The sequence below is a fragment of the Styela clava genome, chromosome 2, assembly GCF_964204865.1.
Source record: "Styela clava chromosome 2, kaStyClav1.hap1.2, whole genome shotgun sequence".
NCBI classification, from domain to species: Eukaryota; Metazoa; Chordata; class Ascidiacea; order Stolidobranchia; family Styelidae; genus Styela; species Styela clava.
The window spans coordinates 3017816-3039303 of NC_135251.1; the positions used below are offsets into that span (position 1 = coordinate 3017816).

The 21488-nt window shown below is 34.9% G+C and overlaps 1 protein-coding gene across 1 annotated transcript in view; it reads right to left on the reverse strand.

The window, feature by feature from the left end:
* The window catches only part of LOC120335799 (carnitine O-palmitoyltransferase 1, liver isoform-like), a 96184-nt gene extending 75931 nt beyond the window's left edge, over positions 1–20253 (reverse strand). Inside the window, exons 1-2 of the mRNA XM_078110319.1 lie at positions 20145–20253; positions 18938–19072 (exon numbers count right to left, since the gene is read on the reverse strand). Coding sequence (XP_077966445.1) covers positions 18938–19072; positions 20145–20195 — 186 coding nt within the window. The 5' untranslated portion in view covers positions 20196–20253. The remainder of the gene's footprint in view (positions 1–18937; positions 19073–20144) is intronic.
* Positions 20254–21488: the final 1235 nt, after the last annotated feature.

The following is a 21488-nucleotide window of genomic DNA, read 5'->3' on the forward strand; positions in this document are numbered from 1 at the left end:
CAATATTTTTAATTTTAAGTTGGAGGTATTGATTCATAATCAAAAATAAATTTATAATACATAACATGAAAAATTAAAATCATTAAGAGCTAATTTAAACACTCTAAATTACAAGAAATGGAAAAATTTCCTGTTATGTTCGGTCACTATCGGAACTGAGGATGTAAACAATTAATTAGGACCCAATTTTCCGAGGACGCCTAAACCATCTCGACTAAGTTAAAATATACGATAAGAAAATATTTTAAATCAAAAACGTTCTCGATGTCTTATGAGTTCTTCAAGTCGGCGCTTATCAAAATTCTTTCATGTCGGTTGTAATATATTGTCGAACCACACATGGACGACAACTCTAGGATATATGCGCCATATTTGGGATTCTTATAAACACGAAAAAACAGTATTTGAAGTTTGCGATATTTGAATTTTTACATCCCTGTATTAAATTAGTCAGTTATAGATAGATAAGATAAGTTGATTTTGACTCAATAATCAGCAGAAAGGCGATAAAATAGTCTTGCATACTGATCCACACAAATAATGATAATAATAATGATCAACCAATTCTTGTTGAATTATTTTGTTTTCTGTTGCTTCAAATATGTTGACTTTGTTTGTGGTAATAAAATCTCACTCTACAACAAGAAATATAACTTGTCTATATACTATGTTTTACATAGCCTTACTTGAAACACAAGGACATTCAAACTCTAATAGCATAAAAGTAGTTTCAGATCTGAGCGCTCCAGAAGTATGTGTACCAATATGGAGGGAGATAATTCTGTTTGCCTACTACATGTTGTGTAAAGGGACTGAAACCTATGGTCAGAGGGTATATTTACTTGGCTAACACAGACAGTCCCCAAACTTGTAATAGAACTAAAATAAGGAAAATCGGAATAAAATTATGCCCTAACCCTAATCTGGTACACATACTACAGGAGTACCTGGTTTGTCAAAACTGACAAAACCTCTATTTATCGAATGACTAGGCCTAATTGGGATATAGTTGAGTGAGTTATACATTTTCAATATTCTCAAGATTTTTAAAATGCAGAGCAGTTCAACCCCGAATCCCTGTGGCTATGTCACCTGGCACTGAACAAGGGCATAGCAGCCCCAAAATTGGGAAGGGTGCAATTTGTTTTAGTTTACACGAAACTTACTCGTGATTTTCGCTTTGAACAAGGCCAGACACAAGCGAGCAGCTACTCATATCTCGAGCTCCTCACAAACTCACAGCAATATAAGTGCGGAATTTCATATATCTCAGTCGGTTCGTTTGGAGTAAGGATTGATATTAAACAAAAAAATGTTGAGTTTACAGTTAACCACTTACAAATAGAGCAAAATAGTGTTGAAAAAGACACATAAGTTTATGCCTCACGGGAAATGCTGCAAAATCATTTTTCAAAAAACATTTGGAACAGTATCCATGCTACGTTGATGTCACTTAATATACTATGATAATCTTAGATTTCAAAGCATTATATGAAAAATCATCAAAGAATACAGCAAACAGAATATAGAGAATAAAGTTTTTCCTAACAAATTTGGTGCTCCCGAAGTATGTGAAACAAGATGACAGACACAGGAACATAGTATGTGTACCAAGTTAGGGATATTCAATTTTCTTTCTTTTTGGTTCTATTATAAGTTTTAGCGAAATGACTCACGTAGTATTTGTACTGGAAATTATGGTGCTCCCGAAGTATATGAACCAAGATGGCAAATGCCGGAACGTTGTATGTGTGCCAGGTGAGTGTTAGGCCATAATTTTATTACAATTTCCGTATTTTTGTTTTATTACGAGTTCGGGACTAGTTCAGTGACTTCCGTAGTATTTGTTCCTAAAATTATGACCTGACCCTAACCTGGTACATATACTACGTTCGGGTGTCCGCCATCTTGGTTCTAATACCTCAAACTCAAATTTTGGGAAGTTATATTGTGTACCAGTCACAATAATACAGCAAAGTAATTTTACCTAAATGATCAAAAGTTTGGATTATCATAAGGAAGAATTGTGAAATGCCAAACTATTCAGATATGAGCAATAATACATTTGTGATAAAGCAGTCAATTTAACTGTTATTTCATGTTGCATCAAATTAACTTTCCTTAAACTAGATTGACCAAACATGGGCTGCTGATGGATTGCACAATTATGGTATGATTAACCTATTGACCATCATCGATCAAAGAAGATTTCAATTATTATATACCCACCCTCTCCGCATACGGCTTTATAGGACGGGCAAATATATTGGTATTTCAAGAAATACAGCATATTAATCACCTGTCTGTCGTCATCTGTTTACTTAGCATTTCAATATCTGGTACAAACTGGCTTTTATCAGAAAAACTAATAAATCATTGACTAAGAGCAAACAAAGGGCGCAGTAATATTACAGAGGAATTTCGCAACAATTCAGAAGCTCAATAAACTGAACAAAATATCGAGCCAATACAAGGGAAACTTGCTTTCCCATTTCCATTACAAAACTAAAAATCAGACAGATTAGCAGCAATGAAAACATCAAAAAACTGGGGAAAACTCAAGTGTGATGATTATGTTTAAATATTACATAATAAATACATTGACAGAAAAGTTGACAGAATCAAACACCAATACAGATTTTCATTTAACACATAAGAAAGCTTTCAACAGTAAAGTTTAAATAAAATCAATATCATCCCGCAAGGGGTTCAATTATTATCTGTGGAAGGGTACATGACAATGGCAATCCAATATATTCTGTCACATGTTGTGCCAGCCCAGACCAAGTAACTGCAATTAATTCTGTCAGGAAAATCCTTTGTATGTAAGTGTGATAATTACCGGTAATCATGCATGACTGGGGAGGTTAAATAACCCAATCATTGAACAATTCATCTAATTCATTCACCATCATTGTCTCCATCGAGATTGATTGGGACAGCGTCCAATTCTTTTAGCATTGATAACACAGACTAGATAATTGACATATTCGTGGTATACTACCTTGGGTTGTAGATAATGCAATATTGTCGGATATATTAAAAACAAACGCGAACCGTTTCATTAGAACTAATTTTTATTCAATCGTTTATTTAGGCTCTGCAACCTCGTCACATTAGTGACGAGTGATTTACTGTCTAGTGAATGGTTAAGTGTCAGTTATAACCCATAACGTTTTGTTTACTGCAACTAAGCTTGGATAAAATGATAGATAGATGACCATTGGGTTATTTGATTTAAACCTGGATTTTTGAACCACTGAAACTGGCAAACTGGATTTTTGAATCACTGAAACTGGCAAATATCTAACAAAACCAATAAAACATGACAACATGTACAACCATGTACAAGCAAGCAGCCACTTATATCTTTAAAAAGCTCCTAACAAACTTACTTCACCTTTAAAGTTATTCAAGAAATAAAACGCGGAATTTCATATATCTCGGTCGTTACGTTTGGAGTATGGACTGTTAGTGAGCTAAAACATGTTGAGTTATCAGTTATTCACATACAACAAGGGTTCACAATCAGCGTCCTTCAAAGGCGAAATGTGTGGCCGTGCTGGTGTGTATGTTTTACTCCAAAATACCATATGTTGGTGTTCTATTAACGGAAAATAAACTAGACTCGGAGATTATAAAAAGTAGCAGTTGTAAACATTGCTCCATATCACTAAGGAGAAAAAGGTCAGTTACATTTCATACATTTTCATATTATTACAAATGCCTGAAGCGCAGCCAGAATCGTGTTCGTGGGCATAAATATTTGATTCAACTTCGATAATTATGATATAGGTACCAATCTAGCATTATGGCCCAATTTTGGAGATTTGCAATGTCTAAAATAGCACTTTTTCATATGGTGCGGAATCCTAAAGCAAAAGTTACGGTGTATTCCGTTCAAGTTGTTAATATTTCATAAAACTATTTTAGAGCCTTAATATTCACTCCTTCATTTTCAGTTGGAACTTTTTTAGTAGCAGATTCCCTTTTTAATTATACTAAACGTCTCTATGCCGATGCTCGCATAATAACAAGTTTTTTTGAGATGGGAAGATTTCCAAAAATATAGTTCACCGGCATAATATCGATGACAGCCCAAATAACCACGTTGAGCTGACCAAAACAATCGGCGACTTAAATAACATTTGCTCTGCGGAAATACCACACGCTATTATGGACTTCTTAGGTCTCCCGAAAATATTTAAAAAAAGCAGGATTTTAGGGCTGGCCCTCTCGCCGCGTCAATAACAACACTAAGTGTCGACCAATTCTCTGGCTTCTCTTTAGATTGTAGATCAAATTATCCAAATATCTCATATTTATTGAAATTTTACGATTTGATAAAATTATTTGGTCACCCTTAGACACTTCTGTTCAGTATACTTTTTATTTACCATCTCACAAAACGTTTCAGATGCACGCCAATGAGATATATCAATAAACACCAATTTCCTTAATTAAGTATGATTTATAAAAAACGTCAATTCCACTTGCAGCCGTAGATCATTTATAAAAACGTAATCCGGCCGTCTATAGAAAAAAGGTTGTGCCACCCTGACTTACAAGTAGAGCAAAATGGTGTTGACAAAGACACATGAGTTTATGTCTCACAGCAAATGCTGCAAAATCGCTTTTCAAAAAACATTTGGGACAGGACCCAGGCTACGTATATAACACTGCGTATACCTTATATAGGTAATTATACAATTAATCTTTGTTTTCAATGCAGTATATGAAAAATTATCAAACAATACAGCCCAAGTTTTTCATATCAAATTTTGGAAAGTTAAGTTGGGTATCAGCTATAATAATGCAGCAAAGTAATTTTACATGAATGATTGAAAATTTTGATTATTAAAATAAAGAATTGTGCAATGCCAAACTATTAAGATATGAGCAATAATGCATTTGAGATAAAGCAGTTAATTTCACTGTTATTTCATGTTGCATTAAATTAACTTTCCTTGAACTAGATTGACCAAACATGGGCTGGTGATGGATTGCACAATTAAGGTATGATTAACCTATTGACCAGAATCGGCCAAAGAAGATTTCAATTATTATATACCCATCCTCTTCGTTTACGGCTTTATAGGACGGGCAAATATATTGCTATTTCAAGAGATACAGCATATTAATCACCTGTATGTCGTCATCTATTTACTTAGCACTTCAATATCTGGTACAAACTGGCATTTATCAGAAAAACTAATAAATCATTGACTGAGAGTAAACAAAGGGCGCAGTAATATTACAGAGGAATTTCGCAGAACTCAGAAGCGCAATAAACTGAACACATTATCCAGCCAATACATATATCAAAAATAAACGCGAACCGTTTCATTAGAACTAACTTTCATTCAATCGTTTATTTAAGCTCTGCAACCTCGTCACATTAGTGACGAGTGCTTTACTGTCTAGTGAAAGGTCAAGCGTGAGTAATAGCCCATAACATTTTCTTGTGTTATTTTCTTACAAAACAATATTACAATCATTATGATAGATAGTTACTGAGAATTTCACATTGTATTTACGGAATTTGCAAATTCAATGCAAAATACAATGAATGGGTTGGTTTGCTTAAGTTAATTCACCTAGGATTGACTTATACACGTGACTGAAAACTGATGATATCAGTAGGTTCTCTCCAACTTTCAATCAATTGAAAAAATAAATATGAGAGAGAAATGGAACAAAGCTCTATCGTTTCACAGTGGCACTCAACAGACACAATTCAAAAACTGGCGTGGCATGGACACACCCCGTTTACATACACCTTTTATAGGACTATCGAATATACATTTATAATCACATGTTGTCATCAACTGTTTACATAGCACTCCAATTTCTGGAAGTCTCATGACTAACTAGTCGCAAAATATAGTGCCTGGAAAGTCCTTTCAAGTATGTGATATTTGGTCATGTGTGACTGGGAGAGTAGAAAAAAAATGGAACTCATTGAAGAAAATATCAAATGGTACAATAGAGCCTTCGAATTTCAGGAACCCATTCCTAATCCTTCAATCAAAAAATATCAATGAACCGTGACTATGAAAATGAACTTTCCTACAGAATATTTACTAGAAATTGAACACAAGCTACCCTTATACCGACTTACTTTATGCTGCATTCATTTTATCTTTCTATGTCCACTACTTTTTGTTGGTTTTATTGTTATGCAACAATAGACGTAGGCACTCCTTGCTAAAATTGAATTTGAAGTGCGCAGTGATTTTTTTTTTTGATAATTTAGCGTCGCACAAAGAACAAAGTTTGGGAACGGCTGGTCTAGTCAATTGTCAATTGTCAACATACAGACATTATTTACAAAAAAATTAAAGCTACAAATAGTTAATTAAATGAATAGTATTCTATCACAAGATATTCAGCGCCAGCATTACCCTTTGGAATGTCCATAACAATACAATCGATTATGTTTCATGACTAATTAGTCGCAATATATTGTGCCTAGAAAGTCCTTTCAAGTATGCGATATTTGGTCATGTGTGACTGGGAGAGTGAAAAAAATTGAACTCATTGAAGAAAATATCAGAAGGTACAATAGTGCCTACAATATGCTTGATATGTGGGCCTTCAATGTTTATGTCACTAAACCCTGACTCCAGAAAAATTCCTTCCTATTGGTCATCATATTAAATTTTGAAAGCTTATATTTTGAGGATAATTACGAGAGTTGGCAAATCTTTCAAAACCATCATCTGGGTCAAAATATTTGAAAACCTGAAAAATTTGATTTCAAGCCCTGGATTCTCCCAATAAACGTTTGAGTCATACATATTGATTATACAAATTGTATGTTCATTCAAGCCTGATGCAGACTTAATCAAATTGGTTGATGCTATTAATAAAATTATAGCTCAACCTTAATCTTGCCTCCATTTGTGAAATCAATTTAATTAAGGAAAATCATTTACATTTTACTCTCCCAAAATAGGACATCAATCAAAAATACATAACCAAAAATTCATCACAAGGTTACTAAAAAATTTCCTGGGATTGACAAAATTGGAATATTACTTCTAAATACCACAAACATTTACCACAAAATGCCACCACTGAGTAGTGACAGTCAGGGGTGCGGTAGAGTGCGTATCCTTAATGCTTAGCCCGATGCGCAAAATGCCAAGATTTACAGCTTCGTTCTGAAAACAGCTTTTCCCAGGCAATTACTGATAAGTGGAAATATTACCCTACGAATGAATCATACACAAGTTAAACAATTAAAAGCATTTCAGCACAAAGATTTTGAGCTTTGCAGTAATCTGTTATTTCATGCCACTAAATTTTTGATCTGTTTACTGCAATCCTATTTCCCCTGGGATAAACCAGGGCTGTGCAACAGGCAGTCCGTGGGCCACAACCTGGCCAGCAAAGCCATCAAATGTGGCCTTTGTAAACACTCAGATTTTTTCCCAATCAAGCATAAAATCCTAATCCGACAGTTTATGTTTGAAAAGGCACTCACATGGATAAAAAACATAATGTTTTATGCTCTTGTCGCTTTTAAACTAACCATGGGACAACTAATGAGATAAACAGAGGATGGTGGGACACTAAACCTCACTTCCAGCAAACAAAACAACATTAATGCTGAAAACTAATGTTGGGGCAGTAGCAGAAAAATACAGATGAACAAATTTCAAATGAATGAATTTGGAAACATTAGGCCATCTGTAAAAAACCACCAATAATATTTGACTTTACATTCAAAGTAAATTACTAATGGCAGTATGCAACATTCAAAATTTTGAACTTTAGCCTGCTCATTTCAGTCATTAGCCTACTGGGAGTTAACATTGTGCCTGGCTTAAACTTGCCACCAATTATAATCATGCAATTCTCTTAAATAAGTTGCTAAAAGAAATTCTATAACTTATGTTGCAGGGTGCCATATCCAACATGGATGCCTAGAGATCGCTTAATCAAGAATTTGATATATATACCGGTAATATACAGCTACCGTAGATGTTTCCAACTGAAATTTTTTAATTGATGGTTATCGAGAAGCCTCACCTATGAGCGGGTTAGTCTAACAATAAACCATATTGAAAAAGAAGTCAAACCTAAAATACTAACAGCAGCCGGACTTTGAGAAACATTTGAGCGACCCGATATCCCAGTGACTCTATAGTTTACGTAAGGAGACTACTCTAGACATGACATCCGAGGTAACCATAGCAGCCGCGGATCATTGAATAAACAACCAAAAGTACCGGTAATTATTTCATGGCTGCGCTAAGGACTATTGTTTTTTTTGGCGCAGTACTGAATTCCAGTATACATCAACGAACAATTTTACTTAATTCAGAAGCTAAGTGATGTTTTAAATATTCACTCATGGATCTCTACAGAGGCTGGGTGCTGGAGGTAATTATATACATGAAAAGAGGTTGTTAAACTCACAGTAATATGGATCTAGTACGACAGCACATGATAGGATGATGAAAACGAGTACGATACCGGTACCAGTTCCATATTATAAAAGCAAGGCTAAAATATATGAACATGACTATGTTAACAAGCCCAATTCCAGATGAAATTAACCATTTTTAAACATGTACTCGCCCTAATGTCCATGTGACACGCACAACATGGACACTCATTTGATCCATGTGGAGTCAAGTCGAAATAGGCTGGCGAAGATGACTTGTCACATGCTAATCTGTACCAGTAGCTGGTAAGGTTTCCTACTTCCCATTGTATTTTCATTGTTTGAAAGCAAAAATTGAGACCACTACTTAAGAACTATTCAATTTGAGAAAATAAAAATCCTAAGGCTCAAAAGCCTCAATTGAATGGAAAGTAAAATAAGTGTTAATATAGCCTACTCTAATGACAGGAAGATGCAAAATGAAATATAAAATATCTTCTGAATTTAAGAATTAAAACAAAAATGTAGAGCACACACAAAAAATATTCAGTCACAACTTCATATACCCTCATGTCCTAATCAGAAACAAATATTGAATTGATTGATCTTTTTGAAAAAAATCCAAAAAAGTAAACTTTATATATAAGTGTTATTAGGAAAATTAGCATGGTGGTTAATACAATATTCAAAATTAAATTTTAAAGGAAAGATTTCCAAGTTAAACTGTTGAATGTTACTGTATGTTTGTACGAGTTGTATTTCCAATCAATCTTGATTCAAAATTTGACCATAATTTTATTCCAATTTTCCCATTTCAGTTTTATTACGAGTTCGTGGACCATCCAAGTGACTTCCGTACCGGAAATTATAGCCTAACCCGGTACACATACTACGTTCTGGTGTCTGCCACAGTGGTTCACATACTTTGAGAGTAGTAATTTTTTTAATAAATAAAACAACTGTATCCTAATCTTGTCCATATTATAAACAACTGATACATACATATATATGTTCATTAACATATTATTAAAGAAAAAATACGACACACCGAGAAGATTTTTTTGTAAAATTTGATTGGAGTCAGAAAAAATTGAATTCAATTTCAGTAAGACTTCGCTATAAATTTTCTAAGTTTTTAGTAAAACATAAAATGAAATGTATATATTCAAGTTAAAATTAACACAACGATTAACAGTGCATGCTCGATAGTAAGTGATATGAATAGACTGACTGAATCTGATTTTTGACCAAAATTTAGATTCCAATAGAAAATAAAAGATTTTTGTTTATTGGAGTGAATACACTTTACTCTGAACAATGCTTCTGACAAGTATCGAGCTAATAGTTTTAGTCCCTCAACTGAAAGCAACAGACATTAGAACTGCATGATTTTGAAATCTTGTGCCTGCTTTACTCCTTGCCAAAGCTCAAAACAGTCTCTTATAGCAGTAGTCGCCAAACTTTTAAAGACGCGGCCCCATTTCAAAAATTATGGCGTATGATAAGCACTCATGACTCCAAGGTATATGAATACGACAGTACGACAAGAAAAAAATATTTATTAAAATTATTCAAACCACTAAAAACTAATCACAGTGAAATCTCATTCTCGTGCACTTGCAACATAGCGTTTCCAAATTTGACTTGCCATATTTTCCAACGCCTAAATAGACGCCCCACAACTTCCCATAATTTCAGAGAATGAATGTTTCACGCATATTTTGTTCGCCACTGTTCATTGTGATGTCACACTTGTGTCTGTTACAATCGAGTACTTTTATTTCTCTATGCCAGCTCAGGCCCGTGTCGCATTTCGAAAATTCCATCATACGCTCTTGATTTATTGTTATAATTCAGATTATTGTCATTACATAATAGCCTTATTCTAAACCAGGGGTTCGCCAGTACTTTTTGGTGCGACCCAAAAAAAGGTTTTTCTAATTTCTTGCGACCCAAAGATTTGGTAAGCATTTAATTGATTATTGATTTTAAGACTATTATTGACACTAGCAATTTTCTTGCACAAAATTATCTGACAATTAGCACATAAAATCTTGTTATCTGTCTTATTTAGCAATTACACACAGCTGCTGCTAACCTTGCATTGCTACAAAACAATACAATTGACTACGTAGTAGGATAATAACAAATAACATTTCGAACGACTATGCAATAAATGTTACCCCGACTTTTGATCCCCTGATATTCTTTCTGTATACTCTACCTGTGTAAAATTATTGGTACTTATTTCAAGAGTGGTTTTACGAGTCGGCGCCTATAAACCAGTTTATATGTTTCAGACTATCTTTTTAAATCAAAACATTCAACAACCTTCCAATTAAATGTATCGGTAGAAAAGTTAGTCTAGTCTGTCACAGCTATTTTTAGACTAATTTTTGATTACTGCAATTAAAATGAGACTCATACGAAGACAAAATGATCATTGAGTTATTTGATTTGGACTTATATTTACCAAAACACGACTGAAAAGTTACAAATAGCATGCGAAAACAAGATAATAATCACCATGAAAATCTGTCTGAGTGACACAAAAGTGTTTGAGTGTATGCTAAAACGCTTATTGTTACATCAAATTTTGCATTTATGCTGATTGGCCAATGTTCAGCAGTAAATAAAGATGTCGATGCTCAGGAAAGCATCCATAATTTTAATCAGATGTTCATAAAGTTGTGATAGATAAATATGCTACACAGACACAATTCCTATATTTACGGAAAATTGCAATTGTTTTGCGACCCAGAGTGGACGGTTTTGGGTCACAACCCTGTATTTGCAGATCCCTGTATAAAAGATATCACAATAATTCAGAATATCCAAATTTGCTATGTAGTGCTAGTCAGCTCGGTGTAGAATGCACGCAATAGAATATTAAAAAATAAAACAAGAATACAACGCCGGACACCGGGGGACCCCTAAAATATTTAGGGCGACCCAACTTGGGGTCACGACCCACAATCTGGTGACCACTGTCCTATAGCTTTTCTTACCAATAACAAAAACATCTATTTGATGTTTGTTTCCTGCCTTTCACTTTAAAATAGGCTCTGTATAAGCTTCCACTGATGTACAATATTTGGAGTCTGAAATCTTTCTTATTCAAAAGTGTGAATGGTTTAAACACAACATTTCAACCTGCGATGCTAACATAGGTAGAGCTTATGTAGAGCTTTTTAGCCCTGCGTGGGTTGACAGGTTTGAATCCTGTGATGGATAATTATGTACAAGATGATTGTTGGACTACTCCCCACGGATGGTGGTTCACATAACCGCTGGTCAGTTGCAACTCCCTTCACTATCAAGTACACGCAACCGAAATCAAATAACTGGCTAACTAATCCCATACCCGACATTGACAGGTAACCGGTGGTTTTCCATATGATTAAGTGGTTTTATTGGCTTTCCTCTTCCTAGGGATATTTAAATTCTCTTCTATCCTATCCTAATAATAATCTTCTTTTTACAATAAAATAAGTTGTTGTATATCAATAGCCTCAAAATAATAGTAATTTTAAGCTACATCTCCAACTTTAAGAATTCCAAAGTTTCGCCTGTTTTTTCAATACTTAGCCTTCATGATGTGTAAAATTATTTAGGCCGGAAGTTACACCTAAGTCACCATGGATACCGAAAAGGATATTGCTCATTGTTGCTGCATAGTGGCTGCTATTTAAGTTCCCACAAAATATCAAATTAGATGAAATAAAGGGTGATTACGATTGGTTTGATAATTTACAAAATCATTGCAAAAAATTATTTGATGTAAAGTCGTAGTTGAGTTGAAATTAAATGTCTTGATCTTCAGATGTCAATCATTCAGAGACCACGTTGATGAATTTTGTTGTTCTATACTGTCACCTAGTGTGAACTTTTCTAATATTCGCCCATGTCAGTCATGATTATTAGGACAAGAGAGCAATGCTCAAATATATGGACACGTTATCCAGAGCGAAGCTATCCTTACCTTTGACGCTACCGATACCCTCAAAAAATTTCCGAGTTTTACGTAGCAAGAATTTAAAGAATCGAAACGGACAGCCAGTGTTTTCCCATGGATGAAATAATACAGCGAAAATTTGGATGATATATCAGATTTCATACGCAATTTAGAAATAAATAAAAGTAATAGGCCTTCAATCACTATAAATTCCAAAGCAATTGGTCCAGTATTCGAAGAAAAAGGCGATTTTTTAATGATGACGAATAACAAGAACAACAACATAATATTAAAACGATAGTTATGTCCACTAACGTGCCAATAAGTAGCTGAGATTTCACATACAGTAAGAAACGTGTTACATCAAATAACTCTCTTGAAAGAAAAGAGTCATATGTCTGAACGGATTCGAAAGCTCTTCTGATGAACAAAAAGCTACCATTGCTATAAGAAGACATGTTAGGTCGGCATTGGTGATCAGAGACAGGAGTGTAGCCAGGAATTTTCGAAGGGGGATTCTGAACTTTGATATGCCAAGTTAGACCATAGCAGCTAGACCGGCTCAGGGTCTAAAAAGCGTTCTAAGCTACAAAATATTTTCTATGTGTGATACAAAAAATTTGCTTTATTTACATTTTAGAAGAGGGGTCTGACCCTGATCTGATCTTCAAACTCAATATTTCAAACTTGCAATGTCAACATTGTCAAGTCCAACACTCCGAGGCATCACAATTTTTTTTTATCCTTCTTCATTGTTAAAAATGTCTTCACCCCTTCCATTTCAAAGAAAAAACACAATCCTGCAAAATATTGTTCATATTTGTCCAATTTACTTTCAAAAATTTTAAAACACACAAAAAACAGCTAAAAGTTTAAGTATATAGAGAGAACGGCGGGTCTGAATTCAGCAGTATTTTTTAAAATAATTATATGAGAAACCCCATCCACGAGCCATTCCTAACCCTATAGGATATGCCATAACCCAGAATATAATCATATATTGTCAAATCTAAAATGCTTCATAAATACAGGGTGTCCATAAATTCCGTTTACAATTTCAATTTTGTTGAGTCAGTTCTCAGTATTATCTAACCAGATTTGTTGTTTTTTAATCAGTAATTGTTTTTACCTTCATTAAATACGTCTGTGAGGGCCAAAACAATATATGGTTTCGTAACAACGTATTGTTTTGAGAAATAATATCCTCAATAAAGTGAAAATATTTGAGGAAGATAACTTTGAAGGAACTAAAATTTTTTTATTCTATTTTCCATCTATGCTGTATTCTTGTTAATGTAAATATGAATATAACAATTTTATTTTTATTTTTTGGGGGGGATGGGGGGTCATTATCAAAAATATTTGTGACTATGTGGTGTTCCCGAAAAGCAAATACAAAGTGGTTGATATGTTGAATATACAGAAAATGAAAAAGCGAGGAGCACAACATAGGAGTTTATCTTGGAAAAAGAGGGGAGGGGGAGAAAAAAAACTGGGACCCCAACAGATAGCACCTACTAGAGCGGTTTTCCTTCCTGGCTGGGACATTGAAATGATGGGGGGACAGGGGGTGTGAGAAAAAATGTCATAATCTCTCTGGGTCCTGTGTTGTGACCTCACCACAGGCAAATGCACCCAAATTCTCAAAAAAACTTGAAAAACATGTCTGAATATATATGCTGTATACAGCTCTCACCTGAGTGAGACGACGAAAAAGAAAGAGGGGGGAGAGGGGGCAGTGTAAGGGATCAGAAAAAAAGTTCAGAGCCTACAGTGATACATAGCCACTGCCGGTTTGTTCAAAATTGTCAAAATATTTGTGTAAATATGCTGAATCATGATTTATATCAAATTTTACTCAAATTCAAATTTATCTGAAAAATTCCTCATCCCTCAGAAATTTTTTTTTTGGTTTCCAAATCTGTTTTACACTAAGATAAAAACACAATCAGTAAATATTACAGAAAAAATAGAACACGCTTTTTCACACAAAAGTATAACTAAAATCAAAATAAAATCCCCTACTTCTTTACCCCCAGTGCTCCCCCCCCCTTTTTTTTAAAAAACACAATGCATTAAAACCTAATAATAACAATTCCTAATTTTTTTTTGTTTTTTTCTCAAATTATTTTTTCTTTGCATATTCGCAGAGGTCCTTCACATCCATCATTGCTTTTTCGATGTTATCAGCAAATCGAGATGAGTTCTGATAAGATAAATAGATAAGGAGATAATAACATGGAAATATAAATACATTCAAAAGAGTGTAATCAGAGAGTAATCTAGATAAAAAATAAAAAAAAATTAAGATAAGATGATGAAAAAAAAAATGAATAGGGTAGTCTAATAAGACAAGCCCGCCCGATGCTGCCACAACCAAACTAAAACCAAATTTTGATGTTTAAGTTTAAAATAATTCAAGGAATTTTTTGAGCTTGCGATTAAACGTAGTTTTGGCACGAGGCTTATTGTTTTCCACCTTTGCGTTTGCAACACTGTAAATATTTTTCATAAAATGTAACTTTTTAGTCATACTTACATGGCCCACCGGCTAAGGTGGGCAAACTAGCTAACTAATCCCATACCCAATATGGACTGGTAACCGGACGACAGGCCGTGGTTGGCCGTAGAATCAGGCTGTACTATCGTCTCGGGATAAATATGCAAATCCATTACATAGCAATAGCTGCAAATGCAGGTCACATAGTAAATATTATAAAAAGAATACTTACTGTCTCATGAGAGGAGACTTACTTAAGTTGGGAGTTATTGCGACAGGAAACATGGAAACTGATTGAACATTAATGAAAACAGTGAAATAAAAGACACACAGCATGATAATAGTTATTTTTTAGAGTAGAGAAACTCAAAGATGAAAAAGTTTTCTTTTTAATATAAAAAAAATGTGATATGCGTGTAATGACTACATCCAAAAAATGGGATTCCCCCTCCCTCCTTCAATTTTTGAACTATGTTTTTTGAAAGGCTGATGAGTCACAACCTATGGGTGTATTTAAAAGGTCCAATGACTTGCCATGTGGGTCATGGTTTAATGACTAAAAACGCAGCGTTGAAATGAAAATAAAATTAAAAAAGACCTAATTTTTCATCATCAGATTCAACTAAAAAAAAAGTTGTGGTCCAAAAAGTAAAAAAAGGGTTTAAATGAAGCAAAATTGCTGTGATACTATGTGCACATTCGGGGGTCGCAAGGATTTGTAACTGCTTTGTCACAGAGTGTTCAACTAAAGAGTCGCGGTCTAATAAATAAAAATACAGGGTAGAAATGAACCGAAATTGATGTGGATCTATCTATTCATTCAGGGGATCGCATGGATTTGTAGAGTCACAGGGTGATATGTTACTGAGGGTTCAACTAAAGAGTCACGGTCTAATAAGTAAAAATGCAGTATCAAAATGAACTAAAATTGATGCGGAACTATTTGTGTATTCACAAGTTGCTGCTGTCACAGAGGGGACGAATGTTTGCTGGATATACAAATCAAGACAATTTTTTTTAGTTTAGTTAGATACAAAGAAAATTTCCAAATTTCAAAATATATGATGGTTTTGAAAATATCGTACATTGTGGCGAACAAATAAATATTTATTTTCATGATTGTAATTCACGATTTAAAAAAAACTTTTTTGAAATTTTTTTTTTTTGACATAATGAAGAATTTGATGACAATAGACAGCCATTCGTTAATAACTAAAAATGAAGAGTACAAATAAAGACAGTCACAGTTGAATGATTAAAAATGCAGGGTTAAAATGATAATAATATTCTTTATGATTTTTTATCTAATGAACTTACATTAGTGAAACACTTAATCATAGTTATGGTCAAATGAATAAAAATGCAGGGCCAAAATGAACAAATAATTTGAAATTAGGAATGTTGGCTGGAGCATCATGGTCTGATGAACGAAAATGTAGGGTTAATTGAACAAAAAATTTGAGATCAGGAATGTTGGCTGGAGCATCATGGTCTGATGAACGAAAATGTAGGGTTAAATTGAACAAAAAATTGATGAATATGAATATGCAATAGAACACCGCATGATTGAAAAATGAATGGCAGTCATGGTTGGATGAATGATGACCGAAAATGCAGGGTTAAATGAGAAAAATATTTGATTAACGATGATGACTAGAGAGTCACATGATTGAGAAATCTAACGGAAGTCATGGTCGAATGAGTAAATAATGCAGGGTTTGAAATGTCAATGTGACCAGATGAAATTAATTCCATAACAGCCAATTTGACAAATTTTTAGGGACAAAATTTCGTGAATTTCGAATTGAACATACACTAAGTTGCAACAGCGAGAAAGAAAATTATGTTTCAGCGATAGCTTGCACCAGCATGATAAGAAACACCGAAAAGAAAAATTATCGTTGTGAGAAATGTTTTGAAAACAACTTATGCTTTTAGTTTTTACTTTTATGCTAATGTTTATGGTGTGAGACTATGTTGGCTGAATAAAAAACTCTGCTCCCCAGCTCACCCAAAGGTGCAATAAATTTTGGTAGGCAATGATGAAAGCGGGGCAGGAGTTACTAGAGCACCCACCCACCTGGGTAGGCATTGTGAAAGCGGGGCAGGAGTTACAAGAGCACCCACCCACCTGGGTAGACATTGTGAAAGCGGGGCAGGAGTTACAAGAGCACCCACCCACCTGGGTAGGCAATGATGGAAGCGGGGCAAGTGTTTTGAAAACCAATGAAGACTAATAGATCTGGAAATCCATCTTTATTTGTGCTTTCACTTTAATTCTAATGTTTCAGGGGTTGGACCTGTTCAAACATCACCTTACCCAGGGTGTAATAAATTGAATCGGCTAAACTGGAAAGATTCTGTAACTTCTAGAACAGGAGGTTCTCACATAGTGGAGATATGGGAACCTACGGCCAGTATGTACCTCAGCATTTCATTTTAGAGGGGGGGGGGGAATTTAGAAGGTTGGTAAATATTTTCCTATTAGCGATTAAACTATTCATAACTTATGAAAACGTGTTATGTATTTGACAGATCATCTGCACTGATAAATATTCTACCTTCTGGATATTCAAATACAATTATACTTAAGTTAGGTAACAAAGTGCGGTATCATACTTCAAAATTAGGGGGGTGTTTGAAATGTTAGAGGGGGGGGGGGGGGTAATTGATGCCAACAGCGAATCAGAACCTTCCCAGTTTCCAGTATTTCCTGCCCAATTAATTACACCCAGACCTTAAAAAAAGCAGCCCCTTACAAATCATCTGTGACAACTCAGTAGGTTTGTTCAGAGCGAAGACATAAAACATCTCATAAGGTTAGCGTATTAAAAAGTTCCAATCAAACAATATTATAGGTGAGTAGTGATATATAAACAATAAGAAAAATCAAGTGAAAAAAAAAATTTCAAAAAATAAAACTGAAAAATAAATAAATAAAATGATAATCTGACCCTTTGCAAGAAGGGAGATCCGATCTTGAGATATTTGACACGACGTAGAGACAGAATAAATGACGGTCAATGCCTTAACCTATGGGAGGAAAAAAAGATCGGTTTAGAATTGGGGCCCTGTGTGGAATTCCCCCTCCCCCCTATTGACCCTATTTAGATATTTATGTTTATTTAGTTTCGAATTTTATGTTCCATCCACATATTTTCATCGTGTTTTTTGAATAAAACATACTTTCGCTTGATACTAGCTTGCAACTTTTCTATTAGTACCCTTTCAAATAACTTGCTTTGGCCAATGGGGAGAAAAAATAGTTTAGAACTGTCTTTTGAGTGGAATTCCCCAACCACCTCGCCACAATTCCTACCAGAAAAAGCGATCAAAATATATCACCACGTTGCCTGGTAACCCAGAACCAGGCTTTGTCTACAGAAGCGTGGCCAGGAATTTTTAAAGGAGGGGGGGTTTTGATTTTTTAAATAGCTAAGCTAGACAGAAACAGCTATCATTTTCTACCAGATGCCGATGAAAGTAGGCTTGAGGGTCTAAAAAGCGTTTCAAGGTACTGAGTTCAAATCGAAGATAAGAAAATGTTTCTAAATAACACAATAACTTACCAGTCATTGCCTCCTTATATCCTGATACATGGCGTTCTGTAGCTTTCTTCAAAAGAGCAAATCTGCCTTTATTCTGAAAAGGGAAAATTTATTAGAAATAGTGAAAACTGATTCAAAACGTTATAGAAAGATTTGAAAAGTGGGAACACTCGTTCAAATAAAAGAAGGATGAACAGAATAGCAAAGATGCCTAATCTATAAAAAAAAATTTAAGAGAGTGTTGTTGGGGCGTTAACAAAACTTTGTCGACACTAAATTGAAACTCGAGGATGCGCGTGCGGAAGAGATGTGAAAAGCACATTATCGAATCGCGCAGAAAAACAAAGCTCTGTTAACAGTTACATAACTTGAAAGTCTCTGGTAACCTAAATAACAACAAAAATAGTTCGAACTATTTCATCTCAATTGAGCCAAGAAATGACAGCATCGAGTCCTGTTTACTATAACTACATTATTCTGTCTGCTCACGCTCTAATGAGCATTGAGCACAACTTGATTTAGTAAAATAATAAACTCACAGTTTGTTCTAAATCTTCCATGGCGCGAACGAAAGCGCAGGATTCAGACATGCATGAACGAACAGTCTCGCTCCTCCCTTCTCGGAACAATCTCGTCTTTGAGGCTTCGTAAGTCAAACTGAAATGACCTTTGACCTGTAATAAAGATGATTTTTTTTTATTTCAAAAGGGAAGAAATATAAGGAAGCGGTCTGATCTTTTTTATGGTCAAGTTATGAAATATATTATAACTAGACTAGAAATTTCTATTTGATAAGGCCGTAACAGCTAGCAGCTCCGCCTGGCCGGAAAATGTGGGTTTTCAAGAGTATTCGAGCTGACATGGGAAAACTACTGCACGAGGGCCGAATCCAGCCCATTGGGTAATTCAATCTGGCCCACCTAATGCTGCCACAGCCAAACTAAAACCAAATTTGGATGTTTTAGCTAAAAAATAGCTCTAGGAATTTGTTGAGTATGCGATTAAATTCAGTTTTAGCACGAGGCTTATTGTTCTCTACTTTTGCTTTTGTAACACTGAATATTGTTCATAAAATGTAACTTTTTACGTCTCACTAACATGGACCGCCAGTCTAGTTTGGCAAAATATTTGGCCCCTGGTCTAAAAACCATGGCCACCCCTGTTATAACTAGACTAGAAATTTGAGGGTCTAACATATGTTAAGTTACGCAAAATTGCTATGTAAGAACTAAAAAATGTTTTAGTTAGATTGCAAAACACATGGTGGTCTTTCGCCGTTTTGCCCGCTGCCTTTATTACTGTAAGGCTATACAAAAGCCTTCAAAGCAGATGTTAACAACTATGCAAGAACTCGAAATTTCAATTGTTGAATAAATAATATTTATAAAGAGAGAATTTTTAATTCGTTGTGTGATGAAAAACTAAATTTTTGATGTGGCCCAGCTAGATGTCTGAAGTTTTTGATATGGCCCGTCGTAAAGGTCTCACTGCAGTGATAATAAATATCAAAATGAAACTACATGTACTCATGAGGTACATCATAAAAGCCCATTTTGTGGCTCACAATATAATTTATATTAATATCGGTATCGGTTATCGGCCAATAGTGGCCGATATATCAATATCTGTATAGGCGGCAAAAAGTGATAGCAATTGAGCTCTAGTTGGTTATATGGCCCGCCGACAAAAAAAAGTTTCCCACCCCTAGTTTAGAATAAATTTTCAATTTGAAAAAATTTCTTTTACCCTGAAATGTGCAAGTTGAAGAGACAATTGGATAAAAGCATCAGGAGACATTGAGAAAGTTTTGATCAATCCTTTCCCGAATTTACGAAATGGAAACACGTGGAGGTCTACGTCATCAGACAAAAGCTTTGCAATCTTTAGACTTGATTAAATGACGTCGATGCACTGTATAAAGGAAAATTAATTGTTAGGATACTGATTCAACCCTGTATAAAAACAGCGCTACCAAGCAAAAAATGATGATATATAGCACAGCAGTTCCCAACTGGAGGCCACAGAGCAGTTTCTGGGAGCCACAATGCTATGTGCAAAAATGATTAAATAAAAAAAATCCTAAAAAAATATTCTTCCTAGTTTCATTGCTCGATAAGGTTATTTCACAGGGTGTTTTCACTTTGTTGAGCATGAATTGTTTGATCATAATGGGATTTGGAACCTACCAATCAAAACAACATTATAAATACCACTGGAATGATAAAAAGGGGCCGTGAGTGCTGAGAGCCTTTGGTAGGGGACCATGAGCCGTAAAAGGTTGGGAACCACTGAATAGCGAAAAATGAGATTATGAAATCATAGCTCCCAAAAGCAGAACAAAACATTTTTAGTCAAACAGTTAATATGGGAGCGAGATTCCACCTTGGATTAAAACAGTCCCAATTACAATATATATTTCTGATCAAATAGCTCAAGTGATTCCACTCTTTATTAATCTAGTGTTCCCATACACAATATACTTTCAGTTGAGCAGTAGGTTAAGTCAGGATGAGAGATTCCACTCTGCATTAAATTAGTGTTCCCACATATAATATTTTCAATCAAATAGCCAAGATTTAAAGACTGATTCCACCTGGCATTAAATTAGTGTTCCCGAACACAAAATATTTTTAATCTGAAAGCAACACTTACAGGTTCTGGAAAGTTCTATTTTAAACGCTGAGGAGGAAGGGGGGTCGTAGTTAATTCTCCGACGCAGGTACCGTCATCATTATATCCGAAGTCCGCAAACTCATCGTACAAGACTTCTCCCGTAAGGTGGCTCATGATCGAAGCGTCAGCCCAGGAATGTTCCGCGTTCATTCCGAATCACCCGTTTTTGTAGAAAATAACTTGGAAAGATTTGTTGAACCATCTGAATAGAATTTATTCTTCATTAGCGTCTAGCAGTCACAACAAACAAGGCCCTATATAAATACCCAGATGCAAGTTTTTTTAGGCGAAAGGCTGCCATGGTCTCGCTGAAAGAGATACAATTTTAGGACTTAGAACTCCCAAGTTCAGCATTGCATACTTAATTTATTGCAACCTGGATGAGTTGGGGCCTGTCATGACTCAGAAAAATTTGAA